General features: G+C 36.6%; 1 protein-coding gene across 9 annotated transcripts in view; it reads right to left on the bottom strand.

The window, feature by feature from the left end:
• Window positions 1-20,505, bottom strand: part of LOC106086990 (F-actin-uncapping protein LRRC16A) — a 184,737-nt gene that overhangs the window by 102,527 nt on the left and 61,705 nt on the right. For all 9 annotated transcript variants that reach the window (XM_059368710.1, XM_059368713.1, XM_059368711.1 and 6 more), the window contains one exon: window positions 495-592. In XM_059368710.1, the coding sequence (XP_059224693.1) occupies window positions 495-592 (98 nt within the window). The remainder of the gene's footprint in view (window positions 1-494; window positions 593-20,505) is intronic.

The raw sequence follows: 20,505 nt of genomic DNA, 5'->3' as shown, positions 1-20,505 counted from the left end.
CATAGTTATTACAGTTTGAACATATTTTTGCTCGCCGAGGTCCATCGAAAACGGCTCAGAATTGGATATAGCTTCTACATTGTACTTATAGGGTAGATGTAGGGTATTATACAGTCGGCACCGCCCGACTTTTGGACTTCCTTACTGGTTTTTATATATTTTTTAATTTTTGAACTCCAATGGAACCTAAATATATTTTTTTGAATAATGTATGGATATTAAGTTTTTAAATTTTTTAAAAGTTTAAAATTGTTATAAATATTTGACTTTGTTTTGTCTTTTTTATTTATTTTTTTTTTCGTTTTTTTTTTTTTTTATTTTGTATTTTTTTAATTTTTTATTTCCTTTTTTTGGTTTGTTTTATATAAATTTTTTTATATATATTTTTTGGTTATTTATTTTTTATTTATAATTTTCTATTTTATTTATTTATTTTTATTTATTTTTATTTATTTTTTTTTTATTTTTTTTTTCTAATTTTTTTCAAAACTTACCAAAACACGATTTTCTGTTTTATCATTTTTTGTCTCCAATTTAACCATATATTTGACCAGGATTTTTGTGTGACGACCCAATATGGATTTTACGCTCTCTGCAATGAAAATAAGAGACGAAAAACATGGCATTGAATAAAAGATTAATAATAATGAAAAAAATAAATTGCAATAAAAAGAAAAAAAAAAATAAAGTCGCCAACATTTGACTTAGTTCTAAAAATGGTGTTTTTGCACATTTGGTGACATAAAAACTCAATTAGATATGAAAAGGCAAACAAGCTTAAAAGTCGTTGAAAAATATTCTTTCGTATGCTACAAAAATTTAAATTAAAAACATCCGATAGAGTGGCGACAAGCAAACACCATAATCGTCGTCTTCATCGTCGTCATCGCGGGCCACATGTACTTAGACGATGATCATGATGATGATGATGATGTTGACAATGGATAATGTCATTCGCAAAAAGTATACAGATGTCTCGGACGCCATCCATAGCCATCTTTCAATTTTGAGCTCTAACAGAATCTAATGGATTCCAAAGAATAGCAATAAGTTGAAGAAAAAAAATCAATTTTAATACATTTAGGGAATGCTTTACATATATTCATATGCATTTGAAATGTAATAGTGGAGCAAAAAAAGGGGTGGGACCTTTTTATAAAGGGCCTAGAAATAACAAAAAGGCCTTGGGTAGTTGGACCCAAGTTTTATTACCATATTCGTTTTCTGCTCTCCAATACCTTTCATTTGATACCCTTATTATGCCCATCGGACCACTTTCGGATATGGGTGCTGTTTTTGGGGTTAGGGGGAGGGCCGCCTCCCCCCGATATCTAAAAATTATATGGCCTATGTTACCTTCCAGCCAAACGTACACAATCTATGAAAATTTAAACAAAATCGGTTCAGCCAAGTACCATATAGTCATAATGGGTCTAATGGCGTTTTTGAGGGATGGCGTGACCCCTATACTTCGATCTGATTTTGGATGCCAGATTCGAAATCTACTCCCTAATACCTTTCATTTAAGCCCCATATTGAAATGAAAGTCCCATATGTCTGTTTGGGAGAGTTTTGGGGTTGGGGCGGTCCTATGGGTACTTAGACTCAAATTTTAATACCATATTCGTATTCTACTCTCCAATACCTTTCATTTGATACCTATATTGTCCCGATCGGTTCACTTTTGATTTTGGGTTGTGTTTTTGGCATAAGGGGGAAGGTCCGCCCCCCCCCCCCCCCCTTCCGGTATTCGAAAAATTATATAGCCTATGTTTCGTTCCAGACCAACCTACAGAATAAGCGAAAATTTCGAGAAAATCGGTTCTGCCGTTTTTATACCCACCACCGAAGGAAGGGGGTTTACTCATTTTGTCATTCCGTTTGCAACACATCGAAATATCCATTTTCGACCCTATAAAGTATATATATTCTTGATCAGCGTAAAAAACCAAGACGATCTAGACATGTCCGTCCGTCTGTCCGACTGTCTGTTGAAATCACGCTACAGTCTTTAAAAATAAAGATATTTAGCTGAAACTTTGCACAGATTCCTTTTTTGTCCGTAAGCAGGTTAAGTTCGAAGATGGGCTATATCGGACTATATCTTGATATAGCCCCCATATAGACCGATCCGCCGATTTAGGGTCTTAGGCCACTAAAAACCACATTTATTATCCGATTTTGCTGAAATTCGGGACAGTGAGTTGTCTTAGGCCCTTCGACATCCTTTCTCAATATGGCCCTAATCGGATCAGATTTGGATATAGCTGTCATATAGACCGATCCCTCGATTTAAGGTTTTGAGCCCATAAAAGGCGCATTTATTGTCCGATGTCGCCGAAATTTGAGACAATGAGTTAAGTTAGGCCCCTTGACATACTTCTGCAATGTGGCACAGATCGGTCCAGATTTGGATATAGCTGTCATATAGACCGATCACTCGATTTAAGGTTTTGAGCCCATAAAAGGCGCATTTATTGTCCGATGTCGCCGAAATTTTGGACAGTGAGTTAAGATAGGCCCCTTGACATACTTCTGCAATATGGCACAGATCGGTCCAGATTTGGATATAGCTGCCATATAGACCGATCTCTCGGTTTTAGGTTTTGGGGCCATAAAAAGCGCATTTATTGTCCGATGTCGCTGAAATTTGGGACAGTGAGTTGTGTTAGGCCCTTCGGCATACTAGGCCCTAATCGGATCAGATTTGGATATAGCTGTCATATAGACCGATCCCTCGATTTAAAGTTTTGAGCCCATAAAAGGCGCATTTATTGTCCGATGTCGCCGAAATTTGGGACAGTGAGTTAAGTTAGGATCTTGACATATTTCTTCAATTTGACTCAGATCGGTCCAGATTTGGATATAGCTGCCATATTGACCGACCTCTCGTTTTGGGCCCATAAAAGGCGCATTTATTGTCCGATGTCGCCGAAATTTGGGACAGTGAGTTAAGTTAAACCCCTTCACATATTTCTGAAATTTCGTCTAGATCGATCAAAATTTGCATATAGCTGCCATATAGACCGATATCTCGATTTAAAGTCTTGGCCCCAAAAAAGGCGCATTTATAATCCGATTTAACTGAAATTTGACACAGTGGCTCATGTTAGGCTTTTCGATGTTGTATATGCTTCAGATCGGTTTATTTTTAGATATAGCTACTAAAAAGGCCAATATTTTGTTATACACAATTGAACAATGACTTGTACCTGTTAGTATTTGGTCCAAATCGGAACATATTTCGATATAATTGCTATTTTGACGAAAGTTGATTTACATATATACCCGAGGTGGTGGGTATCCAAAGTTCGGCCCGGCCGAACTTAGCGCCTTTTTACTTGTTCAGTCTATACGGAACAAACAAACCGAGTACCATATATCCGTGATTGACTAATGTGCTCATTTTGGACGTTTTTGTGGGGATGGGGTGACCCCCTATACTTCGACATGAATTTGTATGCCAAATTCGTTACCTACTCCCGCATACTTTTCATTTTATACCCATATTGTCCTTATCGGTCCACTTTTGATTTTGGGTGGTGTTTTTGGGGTAACGGTGGAGGGTCCGCCCCCTTTCATTATCAATAAATTATAAGGTCTATTCCTTCTTCCAGACCATATTCGTAATCTACTCCCGAATACCTTTCATTTGAGTCCCATATAGTCATGATCGTCATATAAACCTATTTTAAGGGATTTTGGGGCGGGGGCGGTTCCCCCCAGGTACTTGGACCCAACTTTTATTATGCAATTCGTACTCTACTCTTGAATACCTTTCATTAGAATTCCATATTGTCCCGATCGGTCAACTTTTATTTTTGGGCACTACTTTTGAGGTAAGGGGGAGGGTCCGCCCCCCTCCCGATATCAAAAAATTATATAGCCTATGTTTCCTTCCACAACAACCTATACAATCTGTGGAAATTTCAAGGTAATCGGTTCAGCCGTTTTTGAGTCTATACGATTCAGACCATATTCGACACGTATGTTGAAGATCATGGGAGAAGCCGTTGTACAAAATTTCAGCCAAATCGGATAATAATAACGCCCTCTAGAGGATCAATAAGTCAAGACCAAAGATCGGTTTATATGACTGCTATATCAGGTTATGGACCGATTTGAACCATACTTACCACAGTTGTTGGAAGTCATACCAAAACACGTCGTGCCAAATTTCAGTCAAATCGGATAGGAATTACGCTCTCCCGATATCAAAAAACTATATAGCCTATGCTTCTGTCAAAATTTCAAGGTAATCGGTTCAGCCGGAACCGAACAAACAAACCGACAAACACAAATTGAATTTCTTTTGCACTTTAACTTCAGTTACCTCTATAAAGGCCCCCCTAGCCATAGCTCCCTATTGACTGTGTCATTATTAGCATTGCTCGTGTTTTTTCTAACAACAACTGGCATTCCTTATGTCATCGATACAGCGTGCAATACAAGGAAATATTTGCTTCAGACCCCCAAGTAAATACGTAACATGTACCCACATGGTGGATATTTGTAATGTAAAACACTCAACAATGTCCTACATTTGAAATCAAAGATTTTTTCCAAAATATTTCGCATTGCCAGACGACATACAGCCAAGGATAGAGGAGTAGGAGACACGATTCGTTTTGAGTACAATGACACTCAACGCCCCCAATTTTCATTCAGTGTAACATAGCAAATGGCAAAATTGAATATGAGCCAATAACAAAAGCATTTGCAAGCAAACAGGTTCGACTTTGGGTGGGAGGGTAGAGGAAACCTTAAAAAAAACAAAAACGGGGAATTCAAATATTAACGCATACAATTCAATTGAAAATTTCAATCCTTTCAAAACAAATTCGATTACATTTTTCTGTTCACCTTAGAAAGAAACGTGCTATGCATTCAGAGTGTTTAACAAAAGGTGAGACAAAAACAACTACGACATCTAGATATCAACAATGACTTCACAACAAACAATAACAAAATTCATAATGGATATGGATATGGGAGTATAAATAATTTAAAAATTAAATTTATAAAAAATTGATATAAAAACAGGAAAAGCGTGCTAATTTCGACCTGGCCAAATTTTATATACCCTCCATTATAGATCGCTTTTGTCGAGTTCTTTTCCCGCTCAAGAAGTAAAATAGGGAGATCGGTTTATATGGGAGCTGTATCAGGCTATAGACCGATTCAGACCATATTCGACACGTATGGTGAAGATCATGGGAGAAGCCGTTGAACAAAATTTCTGCCAAATCGGATAATAATTACGCCCTCTAGAGGCTCAAGAAGTCAAGACCCCAGATCGGTTTATATGACAGCTATATTAGGTTATGGACCGATTTGAACCACACTTAGCACAGTTGTTAAAAGTCATACCAAAACTCGTCGTGCCAAATTTCAGTCAAATCGGATTGGTATTACGCCCCCTAGAGGCTCAAGAAGTCAAGACCCCAGTTCGGTTTATATGACAGCTATATCAGGTTATGGATCGTTTTGAACCATACTTAGCAAAGTTGTTGGAAGTCATACCAAAACACGTCATGCCAAATTTCAGTCAAATCGGATAGGAATTACGCCCTCTAGAGGCTCAAGAAGTCAAGACCCCAGATCGGTTTATATGACAGCTATATCAGGTTATGGACCGATTTGAACCATACTTACCACAGTTGTTGGAAGTCATACCAAAACACGTCGTGCCAAATATCAGCCAAATGGGATAGTAATTGCGCCCTCTAGAGGCTCAAGAAGTCAAGACCCCAGATCGGTTTATATGACAGCTATATCAGGTTATGAACCGATTTGAACCATACTTGGCACAGTTATTGGAGGTCATAACAAAACGCACCATGCTAAATTTCAGTCAAATCGGATAGGAATTACGCCCTCTAGAGGCTCAAGAAGTCAAGATTCCAGATTGGTTTATATGACAGCTATATCAGGTTATGAACCGATGTGAACCATACTTAGCACAGTTGTTGGAAGTCATACCAAAACACGTCGTGCCAAACATCAGCCAAATGGGATAGTAATTAAGCCCTCTAGAGGCTCAAGAAGTCAAGACCCCAGATCGGTTTATATGACAGCTATATCAGGTTATGGACCGATTTGAACCACACTTAGAACAGTTGTTAAAAGTCATACCAAAACATGTCATGCAAAATTTCAGCCAAATAGGATGGTAATTGCGCCCTCTAGAGGCTCAAGAAGTCAAGACCCCAGATCGGTATATATGACAGCTATATCAGGTTATTGACCGATTTGAACCATACTTAACACAGTTGTTGGAAGTCATACCAAAACACATCGTGCCAAACATCAGCCAAATGGGATAGTAATTAAGCCCTCTAGAGGCTCAAGAAGTCAAGACCCCATATCGGTTTATATGACAGCTATATTAGGTTATGAACCGATGTGAACCATACTTAACACAGTTGTTGGAAGTCATACCAAAACACGTCGTGCCAAACATCAGCCAAATGGGATAGTAATTAAGCCCTCTAGAGGCTCAAGAAGTCAAGACCCCAGATCGGTTTATATGGCAGCTATATCAGGTTATGGACCGATTTGAACCACACTTAGAACAGCTGTTAAAAGTCATACCAAAACACGTCATGCAAAATTTCAGCCAAATAGGATGGTAATTGCGCCCTCTAGAGGCTCAAGAAGTCAAGACCCCAGATCGGTTTATATGACAGCTATATCAGGTTATTGACCGATTTGAACCATACTTAACACAGTTGTTGGAAGTCATACCAAAACACATCGTGCCACATTTCAGCCAAATGGGATAGTAATTAAGCCCTCTAGAGGCTCAAGAAGTCAATACCCCAGATCGGTTTATATGACAGCTATATCAGGTTATGGACCGATTTAAACCATATTTAGCACAATTGTTGGAGGTCATAACGAAACACGTCATGCAAAATTTCAGCCAAATCGGACAGGAATTACGCCCCCTTGAGGCTCAAGAAGTCAAGATCCCAGATCCCAGTGTTCTGTTATGATTTACAACAACTGTGCCAAGCATGGTCCATATCGATCTATAACCTGATATAGCTCCCATATAAACCGATCTCCCAATTTGACTCCTTAATCCCTTACAAGATGTAATTTTTGTCCGATTTGACTGAAATTTTGCATGCAGAGTTCTGTTCAACAAATGTATCAAGTACAGTCCAAAACGGTCTATAACCTGGTATAGCTCCAATTTTTGTCCGATTTAGTTGAAATTTTGCATATAACCTAACCTATAACATTTATCATATGAAAACCAATCCTATGATAGCCGGTTGTATGTACCGGATTGACCCGATGAATTTCTTCATCAGCAAGGGCTGCCGTCTCAGTGTACCACACACTGCTACTAAAACAACAGCATCGTATGAAAACAGCAGAAAATGATTGCCGTTTTTGCAAAAAAATTTTGTTTTTCCATTTCCACCAAAACTGTTTGGTGATTTTCCTAACAAATTTCTCTGAGTGTAACTCTTTTGCAATATTGTACACAAACCTTTGAAGGCAACCATGGACCCTAGATTAAAAATATAAGGATTTTTTTGTGTTATAAAAGCGGGCATAGAGGAGCGTGCCTGGGTGGGCTAGTTTCAAAAGTTATATCAGGTTACAGACCGATTTGAACCATACTTGGCACAGTTATTGGAGGTCATAACAAAACGCACCATGCTGAATTTCAGCCAAATCGGATAAGAAAGCTCAGGAAGTGAAATTGGGGGATCGGTCTGTATGGAGTATTTGAGCAAAATTTCAAGCGCCGTGCTTAACTCCTTCGAAAGTTTGCGTGCTTTCAACAGACGAATACACTGATGGACGGACGGACGGACATGGCTAGATCTTTTTAATTATCATGACGATCAAGAATACATGTACTTTATGGGGTATTTCGAGGTGTTACAAACAGAATGACGACATTAGTATACCCCCACCCTATGATGGAGGATATGTTTTTGGTCCACAAAAATTCCATATTCATTTCTTTGAAATCCAATGCTAATAAAGAAATCTTTCCCGAAAACCAATTTCACTATTAAACCCCTTCCACACAAACATCCACCTGTCGTCAGACAGTTGACTGATTGTCATATCGTATCCTTATACTCGTATTGTTGATTTTATGTTCCATATTCACCTATTTTTCTTTATACAAATTATTAACACCGGTGGTAGTAACAAAATATTTGTTGGCCCATTTCAATTGGTTCATGTCACCGGAAACAGACAACAAACGCCAAGCAGTGTAAAAATCATTTCATTTGCTGCTATATTGGAACAGCAACAAATAAAGTGAATAAACAAATTCCAGCAACAACAAAACAAAAAGTAAAAAACAACAACAACAAGAGCCATTCAAAGTAAAACAAATAGAAAATTAAATTCATATTAACTTCACATCTTAATTATTATGTTGTCCATATACTACGAATGTATGTTCAAGTGTCGTGTGGTGGCATCTGACACCATACCAACGCCATGCACAGTGGGATGTAGAGGAAAAAAAAAAGGATGGCAACTGTCAGAACAGTCTGGGATTCAATTATAGCCATGATATTGACGATCGGGGGAAATTGAGAGCAATCGATTGCAAATTTGGAAAAAGTCACTGAACCACATGTCTAAGCGAGTCTGCAAGTCATATGGGCGCTACTTTGTATGGTCTAAACTGGATATAGCTGTTATATAGACCGACTTCCCAGTTTGACTTTTGGAGGAGTAAGGCTAGCTACTTGAAATTTTGCACAAATACTTCTTATAAGTGTAGGTCGGTTGGGATTGTAAATGGGCTATATCGGTCCATGTTTTGATATAGCTGCCATATAAACCGATCTTGGATCTTGACTTCTTGAGCCACTAGAGGGCACAATTCTTGTCCGATTTGGCTGAAATTTAGCATGAGGTGTTTCATTATGACTTACAACAACTGTGCTGAGTATGGTTGGAATCGGTCCATAATCTGATATAGATGACATATAAACCTATCTGGGGTCTTGACTTCTTGAGCCTCTAGAGGGCGTAATTCCTATCCGATTTGACTGAAATTTGACACGACGTGTTTCGTTATGACTTCCAACAACTGTGACAAGTATGGTTCAAATCGGTTCATAACCTGATATAGCTGCCATATAAACCGACCTTGGATTTTGACTTCTTGAGCCACTAAAGGGCGTAATTCCGATCCGATTTGGCTGAAATTTAGCATTAGGTGTTTTATTATGACTTCTAACAACTGTGTCAAATATGGCTTAAATCGATCGATAACCTGATATAGCTGCCATTTAAACCGATCTGGGATCTTGACTTCTTGAGCCTCTAGAGGGCCCAATTACCATCCGATTTGGCTGAAATTTAGCATGACGTGTTTCGTTATGACTTCCAACAACTGTGCTGAGTATGGTTGAAATCGGTTGATAAGCTGATATAGCTGTCATATAAACCAATCTAGGGTCTTGACTTATTGAGCCTCTAGAGGGCGTAGTTTCTATCCGATTTGACTGAAATTTAGCATGACGTGTTAGGTTATGACGTCCAACAACTCTGCTAAGTATGCTTAATATCGGTCCATAACCGGATATAGCTGCCATGTAAACTGTTCTTGAATTTTAACTTCTTGAGCCACTAGATGGCGCTAGTCTTATCCGATTTGGCTGAAATTTTGTATGAGGTGTTTTGTTATGACTTCCAACAACTGTGCTGAGTATGGTTGAAATCGGTTGATAAGCTGACTTCTTGAGCCACTAAGGGGCGTAATTCCGATCCGATTTGGCTGAAATGTAGCATTAGGTGTTTTATTATGACTTCTAACAACTGTGTCAAATATGGCTCAAATCGATCGATAACCTGATATAGCTGCCATTTAAACCGATCTGGGATCTTGACTTCTTGAGCCTCTAGAGGGCCCAATTACCATCCGATTTGACTGAAATTTGGCATGACGTGTTTCGTTATGACTTCCAACAACTGTGCTGAGTATGGTTGAAATCGATCTATAGCCTGATACAGCTCCCATAAAAATCGATCTCTCTATTTTACTTCTTGAGCCCCTAAAGGTCGCAATTCTTACTCGAATCGGCTGAAATTTTACACAATAACTTCTACTACTGCCATTATGGTTCAAATCGGACCATAACTTGTTCTAAAAGTCATTCAAAAAACTTGTTTCTCTTTAAAAGACACTGACTCCATCTGAGCTGTGACCATATACTACAAAAGTGTGCGTACAATACTTCGAGATAGTACTTCGAGTGTTCAAAAGCGATGACTTGAGTATGTCAGACAATTTCTAGTTCCAACTAGGTATATACATGATAATACGATTTTTTTATCCATAGAATTTCTTGCTTCTGGTTTAGCCTAAAATTTGATTTCAGTTTTTTTCTTTCATTTATAAAATCCATGCTCGTAATTAGCCCCACTGTGCTAATAGTGAAAGCTTTGGCAGCTGAAGCACAAACATTATTTTTTCAACGCCATTTACAGGCCAATAAACGTATGAAGTGACGGCCGGGTCTGGCTCACTCACAGAGCAGTCATCACTATCCACATAATAATCACCATCGTTGTCATCATCCTCACCATTAGTGTGGTGGTTGGTGTATGACTGACACTTGTGCTCTACAAAAAACAAAAACCTCAAACATAAGGGGAGAGTTCACATTACTGTAGATTTTGTAGAGGGAGCTGGATATGGATATGGATATGATAGACCACCGACCGAACAAGTGATACACATAAACGAAACGGAAATATATCTGAAATGTTGATAGTTATTCGTTGTCGTTGTTGCTGTTGCTGTTATTATTATAATAATAATTTATTTTGTATAATTAATTAAATATGACATAATGCATGCCATGCATGCATGATGCCCCCAACAAGCATGAGTCGATTGTTAAACTGTAAGGGAATGATTATGTGCCTGCCGTCTTTCCCGCTAATACGGTTTCGATGTTATTTTTGAAAACCAAACAAAGCCACCACAGGCATAATCGCTTGGTACTGGGGGGAGAAAAAACCTCAATGCAAGGATTTGTTGTAATTTGAAAAAAAAAGTTTCAATATATCGTGTTGAATATTTGTTTGCAAACAATGAAATAACAACAACAACAAAATCATAGCAGGTACAAATGAAAGCACTTTTCAAACAAACGTAGCATTCACGCATAAATGTTTACCCACTCAATCTGTGAGTCCGTCAGTCAGCCATGAGGTAGGGAACTTGCCAAATGATATGCTAACAGCCGCTAGGGCTAGGGCGTTTGGGGGCTTACAAATAGAGTAGGTCACGACTGCAACATCCGATAATGGAGTAAATAATGTATTGAAGGGAAGAGTAAATAAAATATTAGAGGGAATTTCAACAAGTAAAAAAACGTGCTACATTTTTCGGCGAGGGCCGAAGCTTGGCAACCCATCACCATGGATTTTGCTAAAAATTTATACAAAATAACTTTAGTTGAAGGGCAAAATGTTGTTCTACATATCAAATTTCTGTCAAACCAGTAAAAATTAAAGCTTCTGGGAACCAAATAAGAATGATCGAGAGACCAGTTTAGATGGGAGCTAAATCAAGTTATCGACCGATTCGTACCGTACTTGGCACAGTTGTTGGAAGTCATAACAGAACACCGCATGCAAAATTTCAGCCAAATCGGATAAAAATTGCGGCTTGTAAGGGCTCAAGAAGTCAAATCGAGAGATCGGTTTATATAGGAGCTATGTCAAGTTATAGACAGATTCGTACCGTACTTGGCACAGTTGTTGGAAGTCATAACAAAACACTGCATGGACAATTTTAGCCAAATCGGACAAAAATTGAGCCTTGTAAGGGTTCAAATAGTCAAATCGGGACATGGGTTTATATGGGAGCTATATCAGGTTATAGACCGATTCGTGCCGTACTTGGCACAGTTGATGGAAGTCAAAAAAAAATTCCTTAAAATTAGAGTAAACCAACTGGTCATTAAATTCTTACTAAATTTGTTGGTTGGAAAATGAAATTTTATCATTAGAAAAATTTTACCAAAATTTTGTAATTTTGTCTTTAGTATAAGTTTAATTTAAATTCATTCTTAGGTAAAAAAAATCTTTAAAATTTTCTTTACAAAAAAATTAATGTAATTTGTATTGCTTAAGTTTTGTTGTTAGACAAATCGAAGCAACACCACAGATTATTGAAATCTTCGAGAAAATTTTATTTCTCTATTATTTTAATCTAAACGGCTACTTTTCTGATTAAATATTTAAATTTAATTTTTTTCCTCTAATTCTTTTTCCATTTCCTGCTGAACTCTTTCAAAACTATGACAGTAATAATGCCCCAAGTGAATGCACAAACAAACAAATGAACAGATGGATGAATGACTGAGTGACAATCCGCCCCAAGAGAGATTAGATCAGCAGAACACAACGTCTGCTCTTACTATTTGGGTATTTTGCCATTTTAATGAAAATAATCCCGGTATTTACGCCAGATTATGTTTATTTTTTTGTATTTTGAGGATTGTTATCCCGTCGTAATTCCGCCAACACCTAAGCCAGGACCTGCCTGCAACCATTGTTTAACCAATGGGAGAGTTACAGTTGTGAATTGTGGTTTTGTTTTGTCATTTGTAATGATTTTCAAGCATTGTCTAGGTTGTGTTGATGCTGTTGTTGTGGCATTAGGCCCCACCGCCAAATGGAGTAGAGAAAAAGATTACGAGTGTGTGTCTGTGTGTGTGTGTTGGTTAAAGCACACAAAATATGCATGCGAAACATCCGTGAGTTTAATATTTACCCATTCTATTTCAAATGTGGACTACTCTCTCTCTCTCTCTCTCTCTCTCTCTCTTGTTCTTCTCTGATATGTGTATTACCAGTGTGTTGTGTTTAGTCTCTCACACATACACATCTTTTCATGTTAAGCTAAATAACGGTCCTTGTCATTTTGTCAGGTTGTAAAATAAAAGTTTTTGCTTGACATTTGTCGATCTAATGACGGATAAGCCACCACAAGTAACTAAGTGAGGAGGGAAAAGAAGCTATTAGGACCCAGCGAAAGAAAGAGAGAAAAGCAAGAAATTGTACAATAACAATTTAAACAGTGAATCAAAATTATGAATATACACCTTTTAGAAAAACCATTTATACGGAGAAAAAAACATTATAAATAAGGTTTAGGAACCAACGATTACTAGCCAATCGAGTCATAACCGAGACAAGACATGCCATTAACCCATAAATGTATTACACCAACTTGTTTATAACAACAATAGCAGTTGAAGATTTGCAAACCTTAGTGGCAGCAGTAAATTAAAAAAAAACAAAAACTAAATAAATAAACAAAAAAAAAAACTAATAACGAAAAAAAAAAATTAAAAAAAAAGAGAAGAAACAAAAAAATATATTTTATATATAAAATTAATTTGTGTTTGTTGGTTTGTATGTATGTTTGTATGTATGCATGTTTGTTTGTTTGTATGTTTGCTTGTTTGTCGGTTTGTTCCGTATAGACTCAAAAACGGCTGAACTGAATTACCTTAAAATTTTCACAGATTGTGTAGGTTGGTCTGGAAGGAAACATAGGTTGTATAGTTTTTTGATATCGGGAGAGGGGCGGACCCTCCCCCTTATACCAAAAGTATTACCCAAAAATAAAAGCGGACCGATCGGGACAGTATGGGATTCAAATGAAAGGTATTAAAGAGTAGAGTACGAATTTTATAATAAAAGTTGGGTCCAAGTACCTGAGGGGCCGCCCCAGCCCCAAAACCCCATAAAATAGGTTTATTTGACGACTATGACAATATGTGACTCAAATGAAAGGTATTCGGGAGTAGATTACGAATATGGCAGGGAAGAAGAAATAGGCTTTATAATTTATTGATATCGGAAGGGGGGGCGGACCCCCCTCTGTTACCTCAAAAACACCACCCAAAATCAAAAGTGGATTGACAAGGGCATTATGTGTATCAAATGAAAAGTATGCGGGAGTAGATAACGATTTCGGCATACAAATTCATGTCGAAGTATAGGGGGTCACCACACCCCCCAAACAAAAATGCCCAAAATTGGCACTTTAGCCAATCACGGCTATATGGACAGAACCGATTTTCTCGAAATGTTCGCTTGCGGAGTAGGATGGTCTGGAAGGAAACATACGCTATACAATTTTTCGATATCGGACAAATCACGACAATTAAGAGCTCAAACGAAAAGTGCTTGAGAGAAAAAAGTGAATTTGATATCAAATTGAAGATTCATGTGGTGGGGGAGCCACATGCCTCCCTATGGATTTTCGGAAAATTGATACTCAATTTCGGGACAAAGACTTTGAGGTACACTGCACCCTCAAACAGAACTTAGTAACCGATCATGCCAATATGGGGCTCATATAAAATGTATTTGTAAGTGAAGCACGTAACCCAGACACTTGGCCCTTAAAGTAAATATACGAAGGCCACCGTAGCGCAGAGGTTAGCATGTCCGCCTATAACGCTGAATGTCTTGGTTTTAATCCTGGCGAGAATATCACGAAAAGTTTCAGCGATGGTTTTCTCCTCCATCGCTGAGGTACTGTACCATCTGGTATGGTAGCCAGTAAAAACTTCTCCACAAAGAGGTGTTGCACTGCGGCATCCCGTTCGGACTCGGCTAAAAAAACTTGAATCGGACAGCACTCATTGACATGTGAGAAGTTTCCCCTGTTCCTTAATGGAATGTTCATGGGCAAATTTGCATTTTGCCAAGTGTCTGGGTGGCCACCCTCGAAATACCCCGTAAACAGGAAATATTTACCAAAGTGGTAAGATAAGACTCAAAAGAAAGGCATTTTGGAGTAGAGTAAAAGGGACCTTTGTTTATAGCCAAGTCCGAACCGCTTGCCGCAGTGCGACACCTCTTTGGGGAGAATTTATATGGCCATGCATGGCTTTGTGCCTCGCATATTTCACCAGCATTAAGGAGGGATAACCACCGCTTTAAAATTTTTTGATGCTCTCGCCAGGATTCGTACGAAGGCGTTCAACGTCACATAGCGGACTTAAATAAATATAATATAATCACAGAAAGTAAAACCAAAAAGTAAAAAGGCTTTAAGTTCTACCGAACCGAACTTTGAATACCCACCACCTCGGGTGTATAGGTAATCCGGTGAAAATGCATTATTTATGCCCCCGTAGCAGCTATATCGAAATATGGTCTGATTTGGACCAAATTCTAGGACATTGAGTGGTCTATTAAGTACAAGTCATTTATCAATCTTGTAGAACAAAATATTGGTCTTTTTGGTAGCCATATCCAAATATAGACCGATCTGAAGCATATACGACACGGACGTCGAAAAGCCTAACACAACTCACTGTTCCAAGTTTCGGCGAAATCGGGCAATAAATGCGCCTTTTAGGGCCCCAAACCCTTAAATCGAGAGATCGGTCTATATGGCAACTCTATGGAAATCTGGGCCGATCTGGGCCATATTGCAAAAAGATGTCGAGGGGCCTAACACAACTCACTGCCCCAATTTTCGGCGACATCGGGCAATAAATGCGCCTTTTATGGGCCCAAGACCTTAAATCGAGAGATCGGTCTATATGGCAGCCATATCCAAATCTGGACCGATCTGGGCCAAATTGAAGAAGGCAGTCGAAGGATCCAACACAACTCACTGTCACAAATTTCGTCGAAATCGGATAATAAATGCCTCTTTTATGGGCCCAAAACGTTAAATGGAGAGATCGGTCTATATGGCAGCTATATCCAAATCTGGACCGATCTGGGCCAAATTGAAGAAGGAAGTGGACTGGCCTAACGCAACTCACTGTCCCAAATTTCAGCAAAATCAGATAATAAATGTGGCTTTTATGGGCCTAAGACCATAAATCGGCTGATCGGCCTATATGGGGGCTATATCAAGATATAGTCCGAAATGGTCCATCTTCGAACTTAGCCTGCCTATGCAGTTTTTTTTTATTTATTTATTTATTTTTTTTTTTTTTTTTTTTTTTTTTTGAAAATTATGCTGTTGCTTAGTGTGACTTAGTACTCCCACAAAACATTTGCGCCTACTAAATGTTTAACAGACATATGTAATTTTTTAACGTTCATTGACATCAAATGTATGTGAGTGTGTGTGTGTGTGTGTACAAAAGGACATGCCTTTATTTGTTATCATTGTTCAGCGACTATTTACTGTGTCTATAGTTTTATAAGTTCAGTAAGATTTCAAACAAAAAAAAATTGCACTACATTTAACATAATATACCCATACTCCGACACATCCTTCCATCCTTCCATCCTTCCTCTGCCACCATCCTTCCCCAAACACCGTAGGGAAAAAAAAAACTATTTTCCTTTTATATGACAGACAATGCCACACAGAGTTCATTCGACTCTTGTGAAGCTTTGCAACTTGTATTTTGTCATTTGGATATTGCATTGTATTGCCCGGATATAGGATTCCTACAGTTTATGCCAGCTTCAGTTAGAAACTTGTAGGTGTTGAGGATGCGAAGTATGGAAGTGGCTGGTAAGGGAAACAACTATGATGATGGTATTGATAATGTTTGCCTAGCGCAAATGTCGGTGCATAAAATTGGGTCATATTAGAGTTTATTCTTTTGCCGGCACCCATGTCTCGATGACTGTGACAATTCATATCTTAAAGTTTTTTATCCTTTGTAATATCCTGGGTTTGTTTTGCCAATGCCAGCAAGCTGGCACAATCATACAACTTAAAACACAATCATTGACAAGGAAACTATTCGTGTTAGTCACGCTCTGTGTACATATATTTTATATCATTTTAATATTTTACAAATTTGTTGCTGTATATGCTCTTACGTTACAGATTACAACAACAACAAGAACAACACCATTTCCCTTGCAAGTTGTGACAATTCAATTATATTGTGCTTCTTTTTCTGGTTTTGCTCTGTTGCATTCATTTCCAGAATTGTTCTTAGTTTTGTGGTTTTTGGGTTATTGCCTGTATTGAGAATATTTGTAGGGTTTAAAGTTCATTGCACTTGGGTATATAAGTGGCACATATATGGGTATGTGTATGTATGAGTGCTTGGGCTTGGCTAAAATGTCTTTAAGTTGAGTATTAAGGAAGAAATGAAAAGAATTCAAAAAGTTATCATATTACATTTCCTTCTTAAAAAGCTCTGTTCGCAGAACCCAAACAAAAAGACAACTTCAAAGCAGACAAAATTCTGTAGTTTCGATTTTTCTTAGCGAGACTTGGAATAAACAAAAATGATAAAAAAAATTAATTTTTATCAAAATTGAAACAGTGGTAACTTTTTTATCAAAAATATTACGAATTTTTTTTTTAGAAAATGTTCGCGAATCCGAATACAATACAAAAAATAGGTAATCATTGAAGAAAATTAATTTTTTCTTGAAAAATTTACTAAAATAAAATTTTTCTCAAAATAATTTTTTTTTTTAATTTATTATCAAAATGAAATTTTAAAAAATTTTACCAAACTTTACTTTCTATTACAAATTTCATCAGTAATAAAGTTTTATTGAAAATATTACCATAATGGTCTTCTTAGAAAATCATCAAAAATATTTTCTTAAAGTTTTTACAAAACTCATAGTTTTTGGGAAAAAAGTGGGTCCGGCCCCCTGAAACAACCTTCTCAAAAATGTTTGGAACCACAGTGCTGGACTTGGCTAAGTCGACTTAGAATGTCAGGACGAAGAAGAATACACATATATACTTTGTTGGGTCTCAGATAAATATTTTGATGTGTTACAAACGGAATAACGAAATTAGGTGCTAAGGGAACTCTTCCCCAAGTGTCTGCGTCCAGACTTTCACTTTGTTCCCTACGTCATTGCGTCGAGATGCATCTCTTCTCTACGCAGTATTTGTTTTGCGAATCTGGTAGCTGCCCTTCAATTCTTCTCATTTTCCAGTATCTTCTGCGCTATGTCATCAGATGAAACGTCGCCAAGCAGCGTCTCTGGTACTATGCGCCTATCAGTTCAGCGTAAAAGTTCACCTCACCGTGCCTGCTGTCTGGCATCTCTACGGGCTTGATCTTCTCTCAGGCATCTGTCAATCTCTTCCAGGAGTAATGTTGTGTCAGGCTTGCTGATGTTTTAAATGAAACTCGAAAAATCGGGTTTCAAACTCAAAAAACCTGGTTTAGAAAAACTAAAATCCAAAAATCTGGGCTTCAAAACCCGTATACCCGGATTATCTTGCAAAGTTGAGAACGATTAATGCTGAGGCTTGCTACTGGTAACCCTGTTGAATGTGTTCCAATTTAGTCACAATCTAACTTCCACTCTAAGAGGTGTCGCACCGCGGCACGCCATTCGGACTCGGTTATAAAAAGGAGGTCTCTTATCATTGAGCTAAAACTAATCGGACAGCACACATTGGTATGTACAAATTGAACGTCATGGATAAATTTGCATTTTCTACCTACTTCTTGTGTAAGGGAGATAACCTCAATAACAACTTTCGAGAAACAAAACAGTCCAAAAACCCGGAAACCAGGTTTTCTTTAAACTAAAATCTTGGATTTATTTTTAAAAACCGGATTTCGTAAACTACTCAAAAATCAGTACTGAAAATTTGAAGACCAGGTTTTCAAAAACCGTAAACCAGGATTTTAAAATCAAAGACAAAGATATCACAATAAAGCTATCTGTTGAACAATTTTCACAAATACTATTTGGGGAGGTATTGCTCCTGATCTTGACTATTTACTTCTTGAACACCTATAGCACAAAGTTTATGATTCAGTTAAATATATTAAAAGTGAACTTTAAAATTTCTATATCCGTTGCATGCTTGTTAGCCGTAGCTCAGATGAAAATGTTCCTTAACGTGTCATAAACCAGTGATGTCATGAAAGACGAATGATGGTGATGAATGAATGATGAAATAATGGTGAATGATGGATGAATAAATTAATGATGAATGAATAAAAACCGAATGAATGCTGAATGAATGATGTTTGAATGATGAATGAATGATTAATGAATGATCAATGAATGATGAATGTATGAAAATGAGTGAAGAATGAGTAATGTTTGAATGATGAATGAATGAATAATATATCATTAATGAATGATAAATGAGTAATGAATGAATGATGAATGAATAATGAACAATGAAATAATGGTGAATGATCAGTGAATAAATGAATGATGAATGAATGATGAATGAATGGAGAATGAATGATCAATGAATGATCATTGAATGATGAATGAATGATGAAAGTGTGAAAATGAGTGAAGAATGAATAATGTTTGAATGATGAGTGAATGATTAATGTATGATGAATGAATGATCAATGAATAAATTAATGATGAATGAATAATGAATGAATGATCAATGAATGATCAATGAATGATGAATGATTGGTCAACGAATGATAAATGAATGATCAATGAATGAATGATGAAAGTATGAAAATGATTGAAGAATGAATAATGTTTGAATGATGAGTGAATGATTAATGTATGATGAATGAATGATTAATGTATGATGAATGAATGATAAATGCATAATGAATGAATGATAAATGCATAATGAATGAATGATAAATGCACGAATGATGAACGAATGATGAATAAATGAATAGTGAATAAATGATGAATAAATAATGAATGAATGATTTATTATTAATGAATTATTAATGATGAATGATTAATAAATGAATAATTAATGAATGATGAATAAATGAATGAATGATGACTGAATGATGAATGAATGATGAATAAATGATGAATGAATGATCAATGAATGATGAATGAATGATCAATGAATGAATGATGAAAGTATGAGAATGAGTGAAGAATGAATGTATGATGAATGAATGATAAATGCATAATGAATGAATGATAAATGCATAATGAATGAATGATAAATGCATAATGAATGAATGATAAATGCACGAATGATGAATAAATGAATAGTGAATAAATGATGAATAAATAATGAATGAATGATTTATTATTAATGAATTATTAATGATGAATGATTAATAAATGAATAATTAATGAATGATGAATAAATGAATGAATGATGACTGAATGATGAATGAATGATGAATAAGTGATAAATGAATGATCAATGAATGATGAATGAATGATCAATGAATGATGAATGAATGATGAAAGTATGAGAATGAGTGAAGAATGAATAATGTTTAAATGATGAGTAAATGATTAATGTATGATGAATGAATGATTAATGTATGATGAATGAATGATAAATGAATGAATGAATGGTGCACGAATGATGAATCAATGAATGATGAAAAATTAATCAAAAAGAATGAAGAATAAATGAATAGTGAATAAATGATGAATAAATAATGAATGAATGATTAATTATTAATGATAAATGATTATTAAATGAATAATTAATGAATGCTGAATAAATGAACGAATGAAATATGAATGAAGGATTACTGAATGAATGAACGATTACTGAATGAATAATTAATGGTGAATGAATGATGAATAAATGATAAATGAATGAATGTA

This window comes from Stomoxys calcitrans, chromosome 5 (genome assembly GCF_963082655.1).
Source record: "Stomoxys calcitrans chromosome 5, idStoCalc2.1, whole genome shotgun sequence".
Lineage (NCBI taxonomy): Eukaryota > Metazoa > Arthropoda > Insecta > Diptera > Muscidae > Stomoxys > Stomoxys calcitrans.
The sequence above is the reverse complement of the archived record's forward strand: the minus strand, read 5'-3'. Positions and strand labels throughout refer to the sequence as shown.